The sequence below is a fragment of the Battus philenor genome, unplaced genomic scaffold (assembly GCF_028537555.1).
Source record: "Battus philenor isolate CCGP_79_NKW_IND1 unplaced genomic scaffold, ilBatPhil1.0.hap1 SCAF_1, whole genome shotgun sequence".
In the NCBI taxonomy this organism is placed as follows: Eukaryota; Metazoa; Arthropoda; class Insecta; order Lepidoptera; family Papilionidae; genus Battus; species Battus philenor.
In genome coordinates, this window is record NW_027181661.1 from 15,784,335 (window position 1) to 15,806,855 (window position 22,521).

The 22,521-nt window shown below is 33.9% G+C and overlaps 1 protein-coding gene across 1 annotated transcript; it reads left to right on the forward strand.

The window, feature by feature from the left end:
- Positions 1-13,994: 13,994 nt before the first annotated feature.
- Positions 13,995-14,411, forward strand: LOC137919690 (uncharacterized). Its single transcript, XM_068762844.1, has one exon. It carries the CDS (start codon positions 13,995-13,997, stop codon positions 14,409-14,411), a length of 417 nt encoding a protein of 138 aa, XP_068618945.1.
- The last annotated feature ends 8,110 nt before the right edge of the window (positions 14,412-22,521 follow it).

A 22,521-nucleotide genomic window follows, 5' to 3' on the forward strand; every position in this document is an offset into this window, starting at 1 on the left:
ATACGTGCGCCTTCGTCGGCGGCGTCGGAGCAACTGAATTATATAGCGGCCGTACAGAGCCGCCTACCTTGGAGTCATATGCCCACGCGCATTACGAGTCCCTCGCAATACACTCACCTGCAACATGAAAGGTACCCATCATACCATATCACACGTATGTATTGATTCTCCCCGACGCAAGGACGGGGTTCTCTGATCGTGAATGACCCTGTATTCTAAGAAAATCGTCTGCATCTTACAACTGCAACTTCGAATTTTTATTTTATTTTAAAATTCTGCTAGACTTATAGAATCTGTTATAAGTCGTGTATGAAGCGTCATCCGATGACCTTAACTTTATTGATGGACCTCTTACGTTTGCCAGCTCGTGTAGTTAAATCGAGAACTTTAAGACCCCAGCTGCGATCTTTTCTGTATGCTATGCGACCAAACCATTACTACATTAACTTGCCAATACTTTCGTTTATTTTGGTTACTCTCGTTTTTATACGGATTTGCTATTTTCAATATTCGATTTCGGATATAAATCTCAAATAAATCTATCTCCATGGCTCGATGATGGACTGTCATTTTTCCAATGATATCACCAATAAATACTGGTCGTATACCTATACATAAAACACTCATTTAAATTACAACAATTTACGGAGTTATGCTTAATATTGTTATAAATACAACAAAACACAAGTCTTGAAAAATAAAATTAAATAGGCATTCATTTTAAATGCTAGTAGAAAATTGGATACAATTATGAACGTATTTATTCATATAAAATTACATTTATACTCAAAAGGTGAATGTAGAGAACATGGAAACGTTGAAAGCTAATTTGTGCAATTATTCTTTATTTTCTACCCTTCTGTATATCCAGTTATTTACATTCGCAATTATTTGTATATAGTGCACAATATTTTTATTATTAATTTACTTCGCTATATAAGGCAGCGTTAATTGTCAACAGTAAATACTGATATTATAAAAATAAAATTAAAATAATTATAAAAAGTTATTTAAACACAACATACCCTTAAACAAAATTATTATAACAATAAAAATTAATAATTCTTTTTTAATGACATTTTTGCTTTTTTTGAACGTTTTAGCCTATAGATGGCCACTGCAAGTCATAAGGCCTCCCTTAAAATCTTTGGGGGGATATACCATAATCGCCACACTTGGTAGGCGATTTGGCCATCGTTATGTGATATTATGGTAGACAGAAGAAGCTCCCGCCCATACTCCGGAATCTTGTAGGTAATGGTAATCCTATATAATTAATCCACAAATTTATAATAATTCACATACGGAATTTTTCACGACCCACGATGTCAAGTCACACTCCTCTACCGCTGGGCTACCATTGCCCATAATTTATTTTGGATAATAAACATACGGAATACATCAATGTTAAATGAAGTGTAAATATGAATGTAATAAACTACATATATCGATTAGTTAGATGTTGATAAATTAAAAATTAAAACGACTAAAAATACCCGACAAGATTTTATCTATTTCTAATTACAGTTATAAAGAGTTAAAACAGACGAAATTACATTTTTATTTATACACTTCTGTACTTTATCGATTGTTTTTATTTCTTTGTTTTTACAAACAAAAAATCAAATAGAAGTAAATTAATAATAATAATAATACATTAGAAAGGTAGTAGAAGAAAAACGATAGTTATATAATTATTATTGTAATAATTTAAAAATCGTACAGCAATGTAAAAAATTTCGTAAATTATTACTTCAGAATGAATTGCTCCATATACTAATATATATTAAGTGATATACATCCGTTTCATACGGATTGCTTGAATATACTGTACGCAAATCCTTTCATGGACTGTCTCTCCGTACAAACATAGGTTTAATTTATCCTGTAGAATGTATAGAATATAATAGGCGTCTTTGATACACCTATTTATATGTTCCGAAAACCATTAACATATTTGTTGGACCACTTTAAATAATGATTTTATTTAAAGTTTAATTTTTTTTAAAGATATGTATAGTGCTCTCAATCTGGTTTTTTTTTATTATATATATAGAGAATGTTGTACATACTTTAAATAGGTTGGTGAGACAGATTTTTTAAATTTTATACCGCTTACTTGTACAATTTCAATGCATATGCTACTAATATTCATTTCTAAATAAATAAATCGCTAAAAAGACCCAATAAAGTTTTTTGGTGGCTCTTTTTACGACGAATTTGGAACTCACGTGGATTTATTAATTTGAAATGCGTTATTAAGGGTATGTCAATTTAATTGACTTTTCTAGCATTCTTCTCTTGACGTATATAAAAGATAAGATAAAATTAGTTTAATTTTTTATTTATTTATTTATTTTTATAGTATAATTCAGAATAAATTATACTACTACTACTATAACTCGAATTATAGTATTAGTTTAACATTGCATCTTTTAACAGAACTCTTATTTATGATCAAACTATTTTTAATCAATTTTATTTTTGATTTTAGTCTGCTTCGCAAGTTGTTATAGTTGTAGAGAGGAAGCAGGAAGGAACTCCACAACAACACATCTGTTAGTAAACTTAAACACAGATTTATAAGTATACACTTTATCAAATATAGCTTTAATGAAATCAAAATAATGAGGCGACATCACTGTCAAGGATTCAAATCATTAAAATATTCGTTTATTGAATAATAAGCTTTTACCATCGATTTACCTTTAATATGCATTTTGAATCCTTGGTAGTCCTATTGTACTAGTTAGTACTTATAGATTTTGTTTGAAAAATCTGTTCCCGTTCATTACAAAATTGAAGTTTAAATCGATTGTGACACCCAGAAAAACTGTATTATTTTTATATTATTAGGTTGTTTGATTTAACTTTCAAAAAAGAAAATTTCGGGCGTTTAATCTTTTGAGAATTTAAAACCAAGTTATTCACCTTAAACTGATTAAATATCCGCGATAGAGCTTTGTTCACCTCGTCAATATTATCTGCTTACCTATCTACATTAAATAAAAAAGATATGAGAGAGTATATTAATAAAAATGCTTTCTATAATGTTACAATATTATGATGGTTAACAATGATTAGAGGGAACCGGAAAGTAAAGTCGCTTTATTAAGTTAAATTCACACGATAACATTTTTAACAAGTTTTTATTTGTAATCAACAATATATTCACCTTCGTTATCAACAATCTTTTGCCATCTAGTATACAAATTTTCAATGTCGGAGCGGTAACAAATCAATCGGTTTTTATATAAAATATGTCAACAGACACATTACTTTCCGGTCCCTTGATACATTGCTGTCACGCATGGGCATATTTAGCTAAATATGAACTAGTCCATTTCATGGAACCGAAAATTGGTGGCCAAAACATAAGCCAAACGTTTTATTTGTAGTGAGCACATACAGAGTAAACGGATCGATATTCATGACGCGTGGTCGTTGCGGTTTTGTAAATAGAATCTCAAATCTACGGGTTTTTAATACGTGGAACAAAATAACATAAGACTTGTACGCATTAAAAACTCTTATATTATATATATAAATATAGAGACTTCGCTACATGACGTTATATCTGAAACCTCAGGATAGAGATATGATATTTAATAAAAAGAATATTACCTTCGAGGAGTTGATCAGCAGATCAGCTAAGAACGGATTTTACGGAACTCCACCCGCAAGAGGATTGAGGGACCTTTCTTTTAAATGTATATACTTTTTCAAACTATAGCTTTCTTAAGCATAACTAGATCATTTTCTGTGCGACTAAATTTTTTTATAGGACTCTCACTGCTGCCCAAGTGGCATTTGCAGATTCCGCCGGTATGAGGTGGCAGCGTGCAAAGTGCGCCTAACCTAAGACGTGTTTTAAAGTAACAAAGCTCAAGACGACAGTTAATTACATCCACTTCACTTGCATAGACAGCTATTTAATAGCATAACCCGTGGTAAATTTACCGTATATCTGCAATTACCACAAATGCCACATATTGTATCCAATTGATTTGTTGCATTGAAATGTTATAATACAGTAGTGCTATCAGTGTACAATATAACAATAAGAAATATGAACAATATGTTTCCCTTCGCTGTTTCTGAGCAATGGACATGTTTACTCACACAAAATGCTCGCTTTCCAGGATTTATAACCGATACAGACAATCTTTCGCAATAAATGACAACTTCATTTTAAATTAGTTTTTATTAATTTCAATCAATTATAATTTTATTGCGAAATTATTAAGTCGAAAGACGCTGGATGCTTGCTGCTTGCAAACGATCGTATTTGATTAGGGAAAGGATATGTCCAACAGAGGAGAATATACAGCTGAAATGATAATGACTTTGGAGATATATATATATATATATATATATATATATATATATATATATATATATATATATATTTATATATTTATATCATCACTTGGTCAAGTACATGACTATAGTCAATGGCATATATAATTTTGATCTGACGGAGAATTCGTAGATATCCCTTAGATCTCATATTTAGTGAATAAATCGTGTAATAGTATTTTCGAGTAGCCTGTTGTAACTTTTATTTCTATATATTTAAAGATTCTCTAGCTGGTTTTTAACTTCAGGTCTCGAGGCTAAGCTTAATCAGCCAGGGTAAGGTCCATGTTCAGGATTTCTCTACGAGAACCAGGAGTGAGGAGATTCGTAGACGAAAATATACCATAGCCCAGTGGAATATCTGGCTGAAGTAGCAGTAGGTAGGGCGGCACATAGGGGAACTGCACTCTGATCGTACCTTAATGTTCTGCAGAGTGGGACGTCCGCTCACAAGTGGACGGATGACCTTATTAATATCATCGGGAGACGATAAAAGGAGGCATCTTACAACCGTTCTTTTTGAAAATCTGTGGACATCTTGCAGCTAAAATGTAAAATGTCTTTCAACTAAAACAATGAATATTTGATAGTATTAATCCCGGCCAATTTTACATTCCATTCATAATATATCGTTGAGGTTATATTGATCTGATTTCCATAATGGTTTTCTTTATTATATATGTATAAATAGAATATAGATTTGTTAGTAATTTTTAATGAAGTTTTTTTTTATTTACGCATCTCTAGTTCCTAATTCTAGATATTGTATAGTTATTATTATTAATTACATTTGTGTATCATGATTTGAAATTGAATTTTTTTTTTCACCTTTACGTTAGTATTTTTATTACGAAAATGTATCATAATCCAAGTATTCTTTATTTGAACAGGCAATTATACTTTCGAATCGTCCATCAATATAAAATGTCGACGAGAAACTCAGCAGCTGCTACTTACAAATATAGTTTTATAAAGAGTACTTGACAATAATTAGCCATAGAAACATTCAATTCAGTATAACATTCTTGGACAGAATAACAAACATTTTTCAATATATTTTTAATATTGATTTTAAATACCAAAAATAGTGTAATAAACAGTATAATATAATGTGATAATTATAAAGAAAATATGTGTTAAATGTATGAACAATAAATGTAATGTTGCAAAATAAAATAACAACCTAAAGGAAACCTAGAATGTAGTTGTTGAGGATGGATGTATAGCTAATGGAATGAAAGAGAGAGACTGGGAAAATTGTAGAACGAAAGAAACAGTACGACAGATAAAATGAAAGAAGAGAATGATAATAACAAAAATTATAAGAATAAATTATTAGAAATAAAAAGTCGCTGTCCCACACGAGAAAGGGGAACGTGGGGTCGCCAATAGCGGGAACCATTAAAAAAATATATTGATTTTAAATCTCTCTAGTGGCAGATATAAAATTGACTTTGTAATTTTATAGTACATACATATACCTTATGCGATATATATTATATAATATTGTTATATTTTGTGCTTTTATATTAATATTTTTGTAACTATCTCTGATTGAGCTAAATAAATAACAGTGGTCTATTCTGTCATCCGGCACGCGATAATTCCATTGTTTATTTGTCCAACTAACGTATTACAGACTTCTGTATCGCCCTGAGATAACGCGCGCAACTGATTTCATTGATAAACGATATCTACGTGGAACAGGTGTCTAACTGCATAGTTCTTGTTTAATTATAAAAAAGTATTAATTAGTTGCGGCCTACATATTTCGTAATTCTCTATACAAATGCTATAAAGCTAGCCTTAATGAGAGGTTATTTTTTTTTTAAATAACTTTAAATGTACAATATATTTTATATTTTGTTTAATCCTTAATTAACTCGACTCAAATTACTATTTTATTTAATTACACCGAATAAAAATCAATTAAAAAGCTCATTTTCTATTGGAATTCTAATTTCGATAACGCTTTTTCTTACTATAATAATACCAATACTTTATTTAATACAACTTACTGTAAAACAATTAATTGAGCACCATTTTCATTAAAATAATAGATCCGATGTCAAAAGAACAACTTTAAATGTTGAACATCTTTTATATTCTGTAAAAACGTGCTTTTGAACCTATACTCGAAGCGATACTATTTTATAATAATATATTAAAAAGCTCGCTTTGAGGTTGTGAGTGAGAAAATATCCGTGCACTTATTTCTGAAGTGTTCGTGAAAATGAGATGTTGTAATCAGTTTTGAGCTACATGGTGACGCTTTGCGTGGCGCGCTAAGCTCTCGGAAGAGCGCTATGCGCGCAGACACGTCGTTGGAGCGATCCTGCCCGTTGTCGAGACCTGGATGCAGCGACGAGACGGAAGGCTCACCTACAGGCTTACACAGGTGATCACCGGGCACGGTTGCTTCGGTGATTACCTGTGTAGGATTGAACGCGAAGCGACGGCGAACTGCTTCCACTGCAATTCGACGTGGTCTCGAACCATCGAAGGTTTCGGGGGTAGCGTATACACGCATACCCCGGGACGGGCTATCGAAAGTAACACGGCGCGATGGAAGACCGCGTGGCGATCCGTGACAGGGAGATACCGCGGTCCCCCGTATAGCGCAGAGGGCGATCACCACAGGGGGGGGAGGTTAGTGGGTAAGAATCCCACGTACCCCTGTCCTCCCCCCAGAGGTGGGGCATCTTGAACGTCCGGAAGATTTCCCCCTCCCCCGAAACCAAAAAAAAAAAGATCTCGGAGTCGCGGGACTTTAGGGTGGGGGCCCTAAACTCCCACTAGCTTCGGCGACTCTGAGACAGACGATGGTACGACGTGGTCTTGAACCATCGTGATTGCACCACGAGGGTTACGGGGGTGGCGTGAACCATACACGCATACCTCAGGACGGGCTTTCGTAAATAGCACAGCGCGAGGGGAGACTGCGTGACGATCCCTGATCGGGAGATACCGCGGTCCCCCGTATAGCGCAGACGGCGATCACCGCGGGGGAGGGGTTAGTGAGTAAGTCCAGTCCTCCCCCCAGAGGGCACTTTGAACGACCGGAAGATTTTGATTGGACCCACGAAACCTAAAAAAAGGTTAGGTTATGTTAGCAGCCAGCGACCCAGGTCATCTGTCCCGCTTGTGAACGTCCTACGCTGCTCTTATCGTGCCGTGGTCTCCACTTCAAAACCTGAAGGCTCCAGGGGCCATCTGTGCTGCGCTCTATGTGATCTGCCTACTGCCACTTTGCTAAACTTAGAGAACGTAGCCTCACTCATTGGCGACGATTAATTTTGCCCTGTACTTGTTAGGTTTCGTAAACAAGTGATGCAGTAAACCATCGATAGGTAAAAAACTGAAGAATCAAAATAAAGGATCGGCTAAAGCCCGACTATAAAAACAAAAAACAAGACATAAGATCAAAATAACAAACGATGTAATTTAATAAATTACTGAAAATAAAAATAAAATTGTTGAAATAGAATAAATATATGCTGTAATAAAAACCAAATGTTACCAGGAAGGTAGACGAGGAAAAAGATGATGTGTGTAAGAAGATCAGAATGCGAATGAAAAGAAAATGAAGGATGTACGGAAAGTGAAAAAGAAATTGTGGAGAAAGGAAAGATTATATACAAAACCGAGAATATTATTTAACTCGAAATTGTAAAATCCCTGATCCACACAAAGCGGCCATTAAAAGAAGAATCTCTAATCTATGTCGGCCACTACCATTCGTCTACGGATCTCTTTTTACCCGATTCGATCTCTGACAACATTTATCCAAATTTACACAGCTGTTCTAATACACCAAAATTTCGTTATAATAAACTATATTATTAAAAATTGCAAATTGTTAATATTTATTTGACAAAGAGGAACCCTACCTAGAGGAAACCTACAAATTCTCTTGCATTCAATCAGTATTAAAAACAGATATTTTAACTATAGTATCTCATTACAACTTAACTCCATTTTTATTAATTGTGATATTTATAGTCATAATTGTTAACTTTTTTTATTTCCGTTGCTGTAAACATAAATTCTACTTTAAAATATTACACTCTCTACATACGTTTAAGAAAGTATTAACTTATTTCTAAACTTAGAATATATTTCACGAAACGAAAAATGAAAATATACCAACAAACATTAAAAAGTTTCAGCGCCGATCGCATCACGTTTTCCACTGTTCGAAAGCTTATCGCTTGTAACATTTTTACTTCCGAAAAATATTTCAAATTGTTCAAAAATTTTATTTCGTACGGTGAATGTAGATGCCAATTAAAATTAAATTAAACGCGAAGCCTGCGTGAGACAGGTTTTCGATACGCAGAACAGATCTATTTTTTTAAAAAAGAACTTGAAATTTTCCTAGCTTTGTTTTGCGCCCGACTAAGTGACTACCGCAACATTTACAGCTTTATTGCTAAAAGGTGAATGAATTTTAAGTGAACGTATATCTTATTTGTTCATTACAAATCACTCTATGCGAAGTAATCACTCTGAAATGTCACTAATTTTTTTTTCTATTCGTATCTGAATTTTGAAATTGCCTTTTTTAACTATATCATAATTACGCTATCTTTTACAACCTACTGCAAACTAATTAACAAATTTATTAATCACTCAGATGTAAAAAAATTAGTACAATATTACTTAACAAGTATAATAAAATGGCTCTTTATCGCCCGATTGTTTTAACTCCATACTTTAGTTTCAATATTAAAACGAATCGCTAAATAAATCGAGATGTTATATTTCTCACATAAATTTTAACGATTATTATCGATTCATTTCCACGATATGCGATTTTTTAAATTTAACAGACGTACAGTGGGCGTATTTTCCACGTAAGCCTTCTTTTTAAATGCAGCTTAGCAATCAGCGATACGAAACCGCCCACGGTAAAATATATTTTCGTAGAATACATTCACGGAATACAATAAAGAAAAATTCACAAGAACTCATCACGTAGGTATGGAAAATGTTTTAAAGAAAACATATCATTTTCACGTTCGTGATATACCTATTCCAACAGTCGGTAATCGCCCACGCAGACATCTGCCCAGGATGCAAGACTTTTTATAATTGGTGGACGCATAATCAACAATTAAAATTTTAATGTCTCGTGGAGAAATCTTATATTTACAGTAAAGCCGGACTTTTACCAACTAAACACGCTTAAAGCATTTGAAACTTGACACGTGATATCTCCCTTCAAACAACTGAAATCGTGATTTAGCTCAGGCAGGCCACATAGAATAGATGACTGATTTTGCAACATGAGACGTTCACCCACCAAAATGGGCTGACAGGCTCGTCAGGTTCATCAGGATACGCTGTACACAGGCCGATTCCAAACTGTCCTATTGGAAGACATAAGTCCAAAGTGAACGTACTACGACCTAAATAATTATGATTATTTATTCATTCCGAGATTCATAACAGATGAAAGATATATATACGTATAAAAGAATATTTACATTAATAGATACAGTACCAAGTAAGAGAATACACATTAAATACATTAATTAATTCAAAATTAAAATGTAGACAAACGAAAATACAACAAAGCGTAGTGTAAGTGAATCTGTGTGATTAACATCTGTTAGCATTCGTTTGTTAACCTTCTATTATTTTCTATTTGGGTTGTCATTATTTCCAAAAAATACACTAGTATACTTTTTAATACAGTATCGGATATAACTCAAAGGTCCTAGTGCAAACTTTTTAAATATATCTAGTATACAATATAATAGTTAAACATACATACGGGGCGTTTGAATATAGCTGAAAAACATTGTGTTAAATGTGCATATTAGTCAGCAAAATCGACGTTTCAAAAGCTCATATAAATGCCTATCTGAATAAAAATATTTTGATGAGATAAAATTTTTGTTTCTAATGAAATGCGACTTTCAAATAACTTCCGATAGTACAACGTCTGTAGAGATAGACAGTGAACAATAATTTATTTTAAAATGTAGCAATTTTATTTTGAAAAATTTTAGAATGTACCATAAATTAATAACAGCAAAAGCTATATATTCACCCCTTTAAAAACTTTAACAACTATGAGCAACCACCCTGTATATTACATGAAGTATATATTCCTTGTAGAATCCCTTTTCATATTATTTACGGTCTAAACTGCCCTCTTCTAATTCTATCATCTCCATCTAACGGTTGCCTGGCAGAGGTCGCCTCGAGCGATAAGATTGCCTTTTGTACCACCTATGCATAAATTGTGAAAACATTTATTTTTAGTATATTTCTATCAAGTGTCTTTTTTTAATAATTTCTTGCAACTAAAGCGTCAAGTACTAATAAGTAGAAATCCATGACTTGGTTCCAGCAAGACGGAGTCACATGTCACACTTCTAAGGCCAGTATAATACTGAGAAATTTCCCAAGAAAAGTTATTTTTTTAACATTTACTTGTTCGCGTTTGACCACCAACTTGCCAGATGGAAAGCGACGATATGGTCAAAGATAAAGCACGCAGATTCAGCAGGCAACTATTCTCTCTAAACCTGAAGAGACCTGAGCTATAATTCTAAACATATCGAAGAGGGATGACTACAATGGGTGACAACATAAAATCGATATTCATCGTTTTGTCATTTTTATAGAGGAATATCTCTGCATCTGAGTCTTCTGTAACTCTAAAAATATTTTTTGAATTAAACTTAAAACGTTGGAGTAGAAATAACACAAGTATGTTTATATATATATATATATATATATATATATGTGTGTGTGTGTGGATTGTCAATAGGCAGTTGTCCGAAATTATAGGTAATAAAGTAACAAAAAAAATATCAATAATCAACACATTTATATATATATATACATATATACATATATGTAAATAAACATACATATATACAGGCGTTTTTAAAAACCTTCAGCGTCATTTGGAATAATGTTCCCGAAGATTCGAAAGACTCCTTGACGGAACAGTTTTTAATAAATTCATTTCTTCATTTGTTTCTTTATATATATACTGTATATATTAATACTCGTCATGTATTTTTTTTTAATGAAAAGTAAACTTTATTATGGTTCATCCTTTATATACTGTTAGATATATTTTTATAACGGTGTTTAATAAAGTATAAATAAATAAAGAGCCCATACATGTGTAATATCCAATACAACACAACGGAGAGTGTCTCTTTAGTAAAGCAATTTCACTAGGCACCGTCAATATACATGGCAATGTTTGTGCACTGTTGCTGGGAGGCAAAATCGCGCTAATACCCGGTTGAAAGGTAAACTCCCCGCTTCCGGAAATATTCTACATCCATTTTACATCGCCTACTATGATATATGCAACATCCAGTGTTGATATTGGAAAACGGCCTACTGAACTTTGAGCGTCATTTTCGAAATTAGAAGGATTCATTTTTTTGTTACAGGACTATTTTCAAAAATCTGTCCTTTATTGAATTGATATGAAAAATTACTAATGTATATTCCAGAATGTTGTATATCAATAATATTTGATCACGTTTAAGAAATCTAATACAATAAATCGAAATCAGCTCGCCTATTTATTATAGCTTCCCTTTAGTTAATGCGACATTCATCTGATCATTATATTATGAGGACCGGAAAGTAATGTCGCATTCTTAACTTAAATTCACACGATTTTTAACAAGTTTTTATTTGTAATCAACAATATATTCACCTTCGTTATCAACAACCTGTTGCCATTTCGTATAAAAATCAATGTCGGAGCGGTTAAAATCAATCGGTTTTTTTATATATATATATATATATATATATATATATATATAGAAACGACATTACTTTCCGGTCCCTCTAATATATCTATTTTAAGGTATTTTTACAAGATTTTTTTTTTCAGAAATTTCGTGATGCCAATATAATTCACAGTTAAATATCTAAATAATTATTTCTTAGTAGTAAATATCGATTACCGCTTTGAACTGGAATACATCGATCAGATCTAATGACCTTCTTTTATACTAAAGACAAAAAAAATAATTCGAAATTCAAATTATTCGACTGAATTTCATTAATAATCAAAGAATGCTTACATGTCTATTACAAATTGGCTTTTAAATTATACGAAATTAAAGAAGTGGAGTAATCTTCTTTTTTATTGTTTACTTCTTAAACTTCTATTCTTTATCTTAAATTTTTTTTAAAATAGCGTCTTCTTTTATTGGTCTATGAGAAGGTATCGACGAATAAAAGAATTAATATTCTGCAATTGATTCTCTCGTCTATCGTTCTGTAAAGCTACCCTCCATTATAACCCGCTACCCTATACATTTCATCATCAAAACGATGAAAATGAAGACCTTTCATTTTGGATATTGATCTAATTCTATACAACGTTATACCTTTTAATATCTTTTATCATCATCACCAAGTTACTACCGTTAGCAGTGTGATGAAAACATTATTTAGTTTTGATATGAAAAATTACGAGGTACATTTTTAACATAAACCGTCTAAGTTTGATGTTGGGTCTTCTCAAATAAGGACATGTTTGGAATCCTCATAGCTTACAATTGAAAGAAGCCTCATTTATCGATATAATGATAAAGATAATTTATTAATTCAATATCAGAACTTTTAACAGAACTCTTATTGACTCTGCTTTGCATGTTGTTATAGTTGTGAAGAAGAGGCAGAAAGAATCTATACAACAACATACCTTTTAATAAAGTTTAACAATACAGATTTATATATACACACTATATCAGATATGGCCGAAATGAAATGAAAGTAATCAAGCGACAACATTGCTAGGGATTCTCGTTGTTTTAAATTTTCGTTTATTAAATAATAATCCTTTTCAGTTACTTTACCATTGATATCCGTTTTGAATTTTGTGAATGATAGTTCAATAATTATAATTAAAAATCTGATTCCGTTTATAACAAATGAATTTGAGACTTTGCAGTCAGTTGGTACAGCCAGTTTTTTACAGTGCCTTGTAAATGCACTATGGACGACCCGTATATTTTTTTTCATTTATTATAATAATTGTTGACGTTCGAGATATTATCATAAATATATTTTAAGGCCACTGTATGCCTATTGACCGTTTAAACCGCTTTCTCAAGGAAATTCGCGGCCCTAGGCCGTAAATAGCTTGGACGGCTCTCTTTTGCAAATCAAATATATTTTCAATATCCGCACCTTTACCCCATAGAACATAATGCTGTGGTGTAAATAACTAAAATACACTATATATAAGGAAGCAAAATCTGATTTGTTTCAATCAAATTAACGGACGGTCACTCAAAATTATCCTAGAAGGTTAATAATTTGAATAAATAAATAATTGTAATTTTGAAGATGAAAGTAAACTTTGAATGTAACATGTGTAACACGTGTATATGTATTCACAGGATTACACCAGGTTTAAAAAAAAATTATAACATAAAATGCGCTCAGCTATGTTTAGTGGTTAAAGTCTATGACTTGCTAAAAGGTCGCGGGTTTAATTCCAAATAGACGCATTTTAGTATATTATATAACAAATCTGGAAGTATTTTGAATTTAACAATTCTTACTGCACCCGCGCGTTATAGTACATCCTACAGTCTCGACGCTGTAAAACTAAGATCTACAGCGTCCAGCGGAGGATGGCCATACGGATCGTACGCGGATATCGCACGATATCGTTCGAGGCGGCGACAGTCCTGGCGCGCTTTCCGCCCCTGGACATTCTGGCGGAGGATGCGAGGGTCTACGACCAAGTCCGCACCCTCCGCCGGGACGGCGGTGGAGAACCGGACCGAGTGCTCGAGGCGGTCAGAAGGCAGGAACGGCACGGGGCGCTCGCGTCGTGGCGTGCTAAGCTCTCGGAAGAGCACTATGCGCGCAAACGCGTCGTTGGAGCGATCCTGCCCGTCTTCGAGGCCTGGATGCAGCGACGAGACGGAAGGCTCATCTACAGACTTACGCAGGTGATCACCGGGCACGGTTGCTTCGGTGATTACCTGTGTAGAATTGGACGCGAAGCGACGGCGTACTGCTTCCACTGCGGTGGGGCCTCCTAGGATTCCGCCTCGCACACGCTCGCGGACTGCCCGGCGTGGCAGTCGAAGCAGCGTATCCTGGCGGACGAGATCGAACAGGACCTTTCCTTGCCAGCAGTCGTGTCGGCGATGCTGAGCGGGTCATGGGCGTTGAGGGCCGTGGCCTCTTTCTGTGAGACCGTCATGGTCCAGGAGGAGGCGGCCGAATGGGATCGGCAGAGGACAGATCCCGCTCGGAGACGACGCCTTCAGCGCAGGGACGCGCCTCGCGACGGACCTCCGGTGAATGGTGCTCCCCTTCTATAAACGGAGCCTTCGGAGTCGCGGGAGTTTTAGGGTGGGGGCCCTAAACTCCCACTAGCTTCGACGACTTTGAGGCGGACGATGGTTCGACGTGGTCTCGAACCATCGCGATAGCACCACGAGGGATTCGGGGGTAACGTATACACGCATACCCCGGGACGGGCTATCGAAAATAGCATGGCGCGAGGGAAGACCGCATGGCGATCTCCAACCGGGAGATACCGCGGTCCCCGGTATAGCGCAGAGGGCGATCACGGGGGGGGGGTTAGTGGGTAGGAATCCCACATACCCCTGTCCTTCCCCCAAAGACGGGGCTCCCTGAAAGTCCCGAAGATTCCCCCCCCCCCCCCGAACCAAAAAAAAAAGATCTTATACAGTCTTTCTAAGAGGAATCTTCGGTATATTATAAATTTGTATACATTTTAAAGCTATATTTTTTCTTTTGAATAGAATTAACGCTACAAAATACACAACCTAGGTTATACATAACAAGATAAAGGTGCGCTTACATGTAAGCAAAATATTAGTCTAGAAATCTATGGGGGCGGTGTATATCTAGCAGTTGAAGTCGTACGGCTGAAATCATGATGATATATCTAATTGATCACTATTTCCGTTACAATTACAGTATTCTATGTAATAGGTAGGAATTTTCTAGTAGCAAAGAAACCTTGTATAGAACCTGCGTTTTTTATAACATAACAAAAAAAATATATGTCTTGAATCAATGTGGCTCGCGGGATAGATGAAGCGCCGTACACTCTATCAGAGTAAGTGTTTGTACTCTAACAGCATACACATATTTCATCTATATATATTTTCTATTATATAGGATGATTGGTTATAGGCGTTAAATCTTTAAAGGAAGCTTTTATTTATCAGCAAAATAATTAAAAACCTTTTACATCTATTTCAGAACATTCCATATATATGTGATCAATCTAAAACATGTTACTATAATTTATTCTTTCTATTTGAATGCGACATGCCCATAACTTCTGGCAATACAAATTATGCTATGCGTATAAAACGTTTTTTCTTTTTATATTAACATTAATTATTATTTCTAAAACTATTGACTTTTAGATACGGTGTACAGTACATTAATTGATAGAAAATGAGCATAATTTTAATATACTCATCAAGCCTATAAATAATCATTTCGTATATTATCCCAGAAATAAATATTACAGCAATTCATTATAATTATTAAATAAAATTAAAGTAGCTAATAACACGGATTAAGGATTACGAGCGCCAGTAGTCATTTGAGTCACAGCTTACGCAAAGCTTAGGTTCGAATCCGAAAGTTTTTGCTTGGTATGTTAACCAAGAAACATAGATAATGGTGGAATCATAAATCTTATTAATGTAAATACAATCTTAAAAAAAAATTTGTACGAAGTAACATTGCACAGAAAATTGATTTTATACGCTGTGATTCTATCGAAATTGCACACGTTTTTATTTCCTGTTGACGAACGCCGGTGTATTAGTTTAAATTTTAAACGAAAATGTGTTATTCAAATGCAAATTTTTTGAAAATTAGTATAAACTTTAATAACTAATGAAAAGGAACAAAACTCACTTGAGATATTCTCCCGCTTTTGATATATCAGTTCAACGTTAAAAGCTTTTTGTTAATTTTATAAGTTAACTTTTCTAAGTATAAATTAAATATGGATAATATAAAATTTTGCAGTTATTTTTATAAATGTCTAGTTCATCTTTTATAACTAAGTAGGTTAATTATTTCGCATTGTAATATTTATGTTCGAGATACCAAAAAAGGAAAGAAAGTTTAAAAATTCTTTACAGTTTTAAAACTTTTCGCTTAAATTTTAAACATATTATATGAGTGATTATTTCATGTTATTTATTTTTTGTGAATTAAAAACTATACACTTACCTTTTATATCCCACTGACGGAAACAAAACACGAAAAAGTTCACAAAAATAAAGTTTTTTATTTGAATTAGTTCGTAAACATTAACTTAAACTTTTTTTAGAAATGATTTATTCGAAATTTAAACTTTTTGAAAGCAATATTTAGTTGGACAAGAGTGCCTGAAACCCGACAGTTTCGGCCAGGAGCTAGATACTGACTGGGAGTCAGTTGCCCGGAGCCGCGTGCACTACCGTGTCCAGTATCAATTAGACTGAACTGAGGAATCACAGGGTAATGGAAGGAGGCTCCATCAGGTCACGCGTAGGATACTGAGCGCGATTGCAGCGCCACTGAAAAACACCTACGGTTTGTTGTACAAAACGCGTGGTTTTTTTTCTGATAATGCGCAGGTTTTTTTTTTTGGTTCAACACCAATTGAGTTATAGCATTACCAATAAAGATTTTCCATCTTATATATCTATTATCTTGAAAATAAATGACTACCGCACATATTGGAACTTTAATACGCTACTGCCTTAACAGAAATTTGTTTCCTTTATTCTATTGAAGCTCGAATAAACTTATTAATATTATTAAGCCTTGATTTTATTTCTACATCAACATTATTTATATTTCAAATGTTAGTTAATCATGTTGGTAATATTAACTTATCAGACTTATGTTAGTATGGTTAGTTTTTTTCTATGAAGTAGATCTTGTTAGGGTGAAGGCGAACTCTTACTTCTTCTAGTATCCTTTGTTTTTAGCAAGGAAAATCAAATGGCAATAGGCCAGTAATACTTCGAGGATTAAAGACAATAAGTGGACACTAAAAGTGACTGGTTGGAAAGGACATTTAGGAAAAACAATTTTCAGCAGACCAACAAACGGTAGGACATTCTTGCAACGGATAAACTTATAAATTCAAAAGTGTGTTCAAAAATAATATACAATTTTTTTCCTCGATTAGAATAAAATATATAGACATACATTAACGTACAAAACTACTGAGTTTTATCTATATCTTAAAGACATAAGCTACATAATAAAAAAATACTTTGGGTATTATTATTTTTCGAAAGTTTACACTATATAACTGTTATAGGGAAATTTTCTAAACAATAGATTGACCAATAGGCAAAAATAAAATACGTACCAAAGGAAATGTTTCTAATCATCTTTCAATAACTTATACTAATGTCACTATATCTCCATCACGTCACACTAATATATCCCGTGATACACGTATATACATCCTATCACTGATCAACTTATAACATATATAATTATTTTCCAAATAATGTAACTTAACATGTCAACATTTTAACATTGACAGACAGAAGTAATGACATTCAAAAATTCGCGATCAATTTATCGCAATAATTATTTTGATATAAATAATTATCTATAATATATAATATATTTATATATTATAAATATAAATATATTATATACGCGTTGTAACTAAATGAATCGTGTTCAGATCCCGACACAGGTGTCCAGATTCGATTCCTGAATAATCTCTGAAACGTCGAAGGAATAAATAAACAAAAAAAAATCTAAAAAATGTGTAACGTTTTTATTTACTTTACTTTATTGTAGATCATAGATAATAACTAAAAAAAAGGAACAATTTATATAATGGTATGTACAAGAGGCGGTCAAGGCGATCTTTACCAGACAACCTTTGAATGGAGATGAGAGACATTCAAGTCGTCCAAAGATCTATGTCCAGGGAGGCCTATGTCCCGATACAGGCTTTCCAATAACACCGACACAAAGCAACCAGCTTCCAACATCTTCCACTGACCTTAACAAGTACGTATGATCCTCTTGTGAGTACTACTCTGTTCTAGCGGGAGTGTGGTCTGTACTCCAGTATCTCAAGGACTCATTGAATATCGGATCTGCGCGTTATGTAACCTGCCTACTGTCACTTAAACTTACTAATCCGCTGGTATATTGTATGTCAGTTACATATGTAATAGTAAATAATTAGCAACAATTTAGCGAAAGACGGTGTGACTTGTAGATTCCATTTGTATCTCCGAATATGTTTTTTTTCTTGTTTATTACATAAAACTGTTTTTGGACGAATCGTATAGATATTTATTCACACGAACTAACAACAATAATTAATAAATTTTATGGTATATCGAAATGACTACTATATGTGGACGTCTTTCGACCCAGTCCCACGCGTGGGTAGAGCTTAAAGCAAGTCCATGTTTCATTAGTGATATACGAATAAATATAAGGAATCAATAACTTTTAGTTGTCTCAGATTCGATTCCCGAAACGCATACTACGGTTTATTTAATATTTCTACTGCTCCAAAATGTAGTGTTTCTCGTGTCATCCTTGATAGAGAATACCCATATCCCAATAGTGGAAAAATAAGAAGATCCATTTGTTTTGTTCATTGTTAGGAGCCAGTTGATTTAGAGATGAAAAGGTCTTTTTTTATGGCCCCCGCTATTGGGAGCCTCTCGTTCCTATCTAGTTTGGGACATGGACTTTATTTACAAATAAATTTTTCAGAGTTTTATCTTTATTCGACACTCACTTTCATACTTCTCAATTTCTTTTATTCTTTCCTTTTATCCTTCGCAATATCTTGCAATTTTTGTTCTTTCATTCCTTCTTGCTTTCATCGCCTTCCTTTCCTCATCTTTTTTACTCTTAGATGGCTAGGTACATTTTTATTCTCCAATCTTTATCTTTAATTTTTGATATCACAGATTTGTATGGATTTGAACTTTTTAATACATTGCTAGACTTGTCCTTTATTCTATTATTATTTGATAAGTTCGTATACATGTGCATTTATTTCATTTTTGGTTCCAGTTTTTCTATTTGGTTTTGTTCCTTTTAATAGCATTACTTACCACCCTGTGAGCAAACGATAAGAATGATGAGCGAAAGTTGTCGTCGCACATCATTAAGGCGATGCTTTCCATATCTACTTTCAGTTTAGTCGAAGTTTCCAGGGCACTGCGCATTCCTGCATGTGCAGGACAAGAAAAGGTCTTCTTGAAGAACAAAGGTACCCGACGTAACACGAATAATTACTCTTGTAAAGTGGCAATAGGTTAGGCACATACATTTTTTGAGTGGCAACTTCAAAGTGGCCTCCACTTGGTGCACCGGCGTCGCAGTGATGATCGCGAGAGGTCAATGTATGCGGGCAGCACAAGACCAGACATTGTGGGAACCTCCGGCAGAGGCTTTGCAGTGGGCGTTTATCGAGCGTTATGATGGTAATTTTAATTTAGTCAGTAAAACGGGTCACAACCCATATTACTGTTCCTCTTATAACATACTGGCTGTCATAGACTTTTTACAAACAATGGTTACAGACCGGTAGCATTCCAACAGATCTATATATATATATATATATATTTAGGTAATACATTTCACAGTTATTAATTTACGTATCAATTAATAGTGAAATAAATTTAATTTTTTGATTGATGTTTAGCGATATAGTTTTCTGATATAGCTTAAAATCAAACTGTAATCAAACTGTCAAACTCATTATTACATTTTCAGATTTTTTTTTAATCATATGCAGAATATTATTCTACGATAACATTCTAGAAATTAACTAAGCAGACATAAAAAAGATCATGGAAGAATCAAAAATTCGGTTCGGTTTGTTTATTATTTGTTTTTTTTTTTTTTAACAAGACATCATCGTTGATATATAATAGCGTAAGCATTAGATAAATGTGAGTAATTGTCGCCCTTCTCTCTGAGGAATCATTTAGGAATACTGAACTAGCTTTTCCTACACCTCTTTATTGAATGATAGCTTTATATATACGAACAACATTTTGATACGATTTGCTCTAAAAGACGCTCGGTTATGTTCTAGGAATAATATGATGCAAATTTTATCTGTCAAAAGACTGAACGACTACGTATATGAAAACACTATGTTTGTAAAATGAATGCATACGTTTCGTTAAAACAACACATGGACGCTGAAAGGTATATGTCTCCCCCAAAGGGATATAACACCATCGCCACGCTTGATAGGGGGATTGGAGATCGCAGTATTGTATTATTGTACGCAGAAGACGCTGCTGCCCATCCTCTGGATACTTATTCTTGAGCAGTGGCAATCTGTACAGGCAGGCAAATGTAAATTATATAAGATTGTATCCAGATAATTGAACCTGAAACTTGATATTGCAAAGGCCCATTCATCTACCGCTACCACTTGCTCTATGAATGTGAATATTTACATAGTTATAGTGTTGTACCAGGTGAAAGTTTTTATTTGTAATTATCTTCCAATGAAGCAGTGTTTTTGGTCAATGATTTTCTTTTTAATTACAGTAAAGTTAGGTTATGGTGAAATTTTCGTATTTGTGTCAGCAAATACGTTCATTGTCATTCAATCATTTGCATTTACAACACCTTTTTTTTCTCTTCTTTTCAGCTAATGGACGCCCACTGCAAAGCATAGGTGTCAAAAATTGCCTCGAAGAGCAGTCGTCTCTCTCTCTCTGCCCGCATCATTTAGCTATGTCGTCAGTCTACCAAGTGGATAAGCCACGCCGTTTACCTTTTGGCCTCATAATTAATTACTCTTTAGTGTACAACTGTGTATTATAAAGCACGCGCCCATGTAATTAATCTGATTTATCATAATAATAATTTTCATGAAAATTATTAAACGAAAAGTTCTTTAAAAAAATTATGTCAGTATGTTCGATTTTTTAAATAAAAATAAAACTTGTGAATGAATTGCTTTACCCATTAGATAAGTTATAAAATAAGTCCATGTTTAAGTTTTAAGCCGAAGTATGCACTTGTAAGGGCGCTCTATCTGATTCCATATCATATTGACCGATTCTGGCTTTATTTTCATAAAGTACACAAATGGTCACTGAAAATGAACATATGATTGAATACTCTCTCTCTCCCCCCCTCTCTCTCTCTCCGTCTCTCTCTCTCCCTCTCTCTCCCTCTCCCTCTCTCTCCCTCTCTCTCCCTCTCTCTCTCCCTCTCTCTCCCTCTCTCTCTCCCTCTCTCTCCCTCTCTCTCCCTCTCTCTCCCTCTCTCTCACACACACACACACTCTTTTTAGCCGATGAAAGTCCACTGCAAAGCCTAGGCCTCCCCCAAAGATCTCTACAATGACTGGTCCTGCACTGCCCATATTCGGCCAATTCCCGTAAAAAAAGTATAGCACGTATTAATAAAAAATAAAATTTATAAAAGTAAAGTATTTTAAGAACATGTATAGTCGTCTAGACGGTAGATGGCTCCACTGTTATGACGTTGAACGATAAACCTTCGACTAGACAGACATGTTATATTTTTAGAATAAAATAATATTTCATTGGTAAAATAATTTTATAGATAAAATTGAAAGAAATATTTTGGATATATTCTTGGTTGGAAAAATATTCTATTTATAAATTAAACCTCCAGAAGGTTTATTTGCCTTTTAATATTCCCACGCCCCGACGAATGTTCGAGAACATGATCATGGTAAAACAAAATGGCACAGTGCGAGTTGATACCATATTCAACTGGCCAGTTCAAAAATAATTTTAAATGAATAATTTCAAAATTCGAAAATGGAACTCTTTACGAAACTATTCGTGTATAGTACAATATTCATTTATTTTAACACACCGATGTCGAAAAAAAGTACGATAAGCATCTGTAAAAAAAAAAACTTTTTTGAATTTAGACTTCAGATAGGTTTTGGTAATGGAGGTCTATTGTGCTTCTATTTTCAAATTGATTTGACAAGTACAGATGTGGTAGTATGTATACAAATATAATGTCTAATAGAAAAAATTTAAATTTTATCTTGAAAAACTAATGAGCCTCTAAATCCGAACGTCTCTCCAGATTACGCAGAGAAATTGCGCAGTATCTATTTATAAACAGATTATAAAAATATCTTTACAAAGATTC

Coding starts and splice junctions, on each gene's coding strand:
- LOC137919690 (XM_068762844.1), top strand. CDS start 13,995: ATGGCCATACGGATCGTACGCGGATATCGCACGATATCGTTCGAGGCG.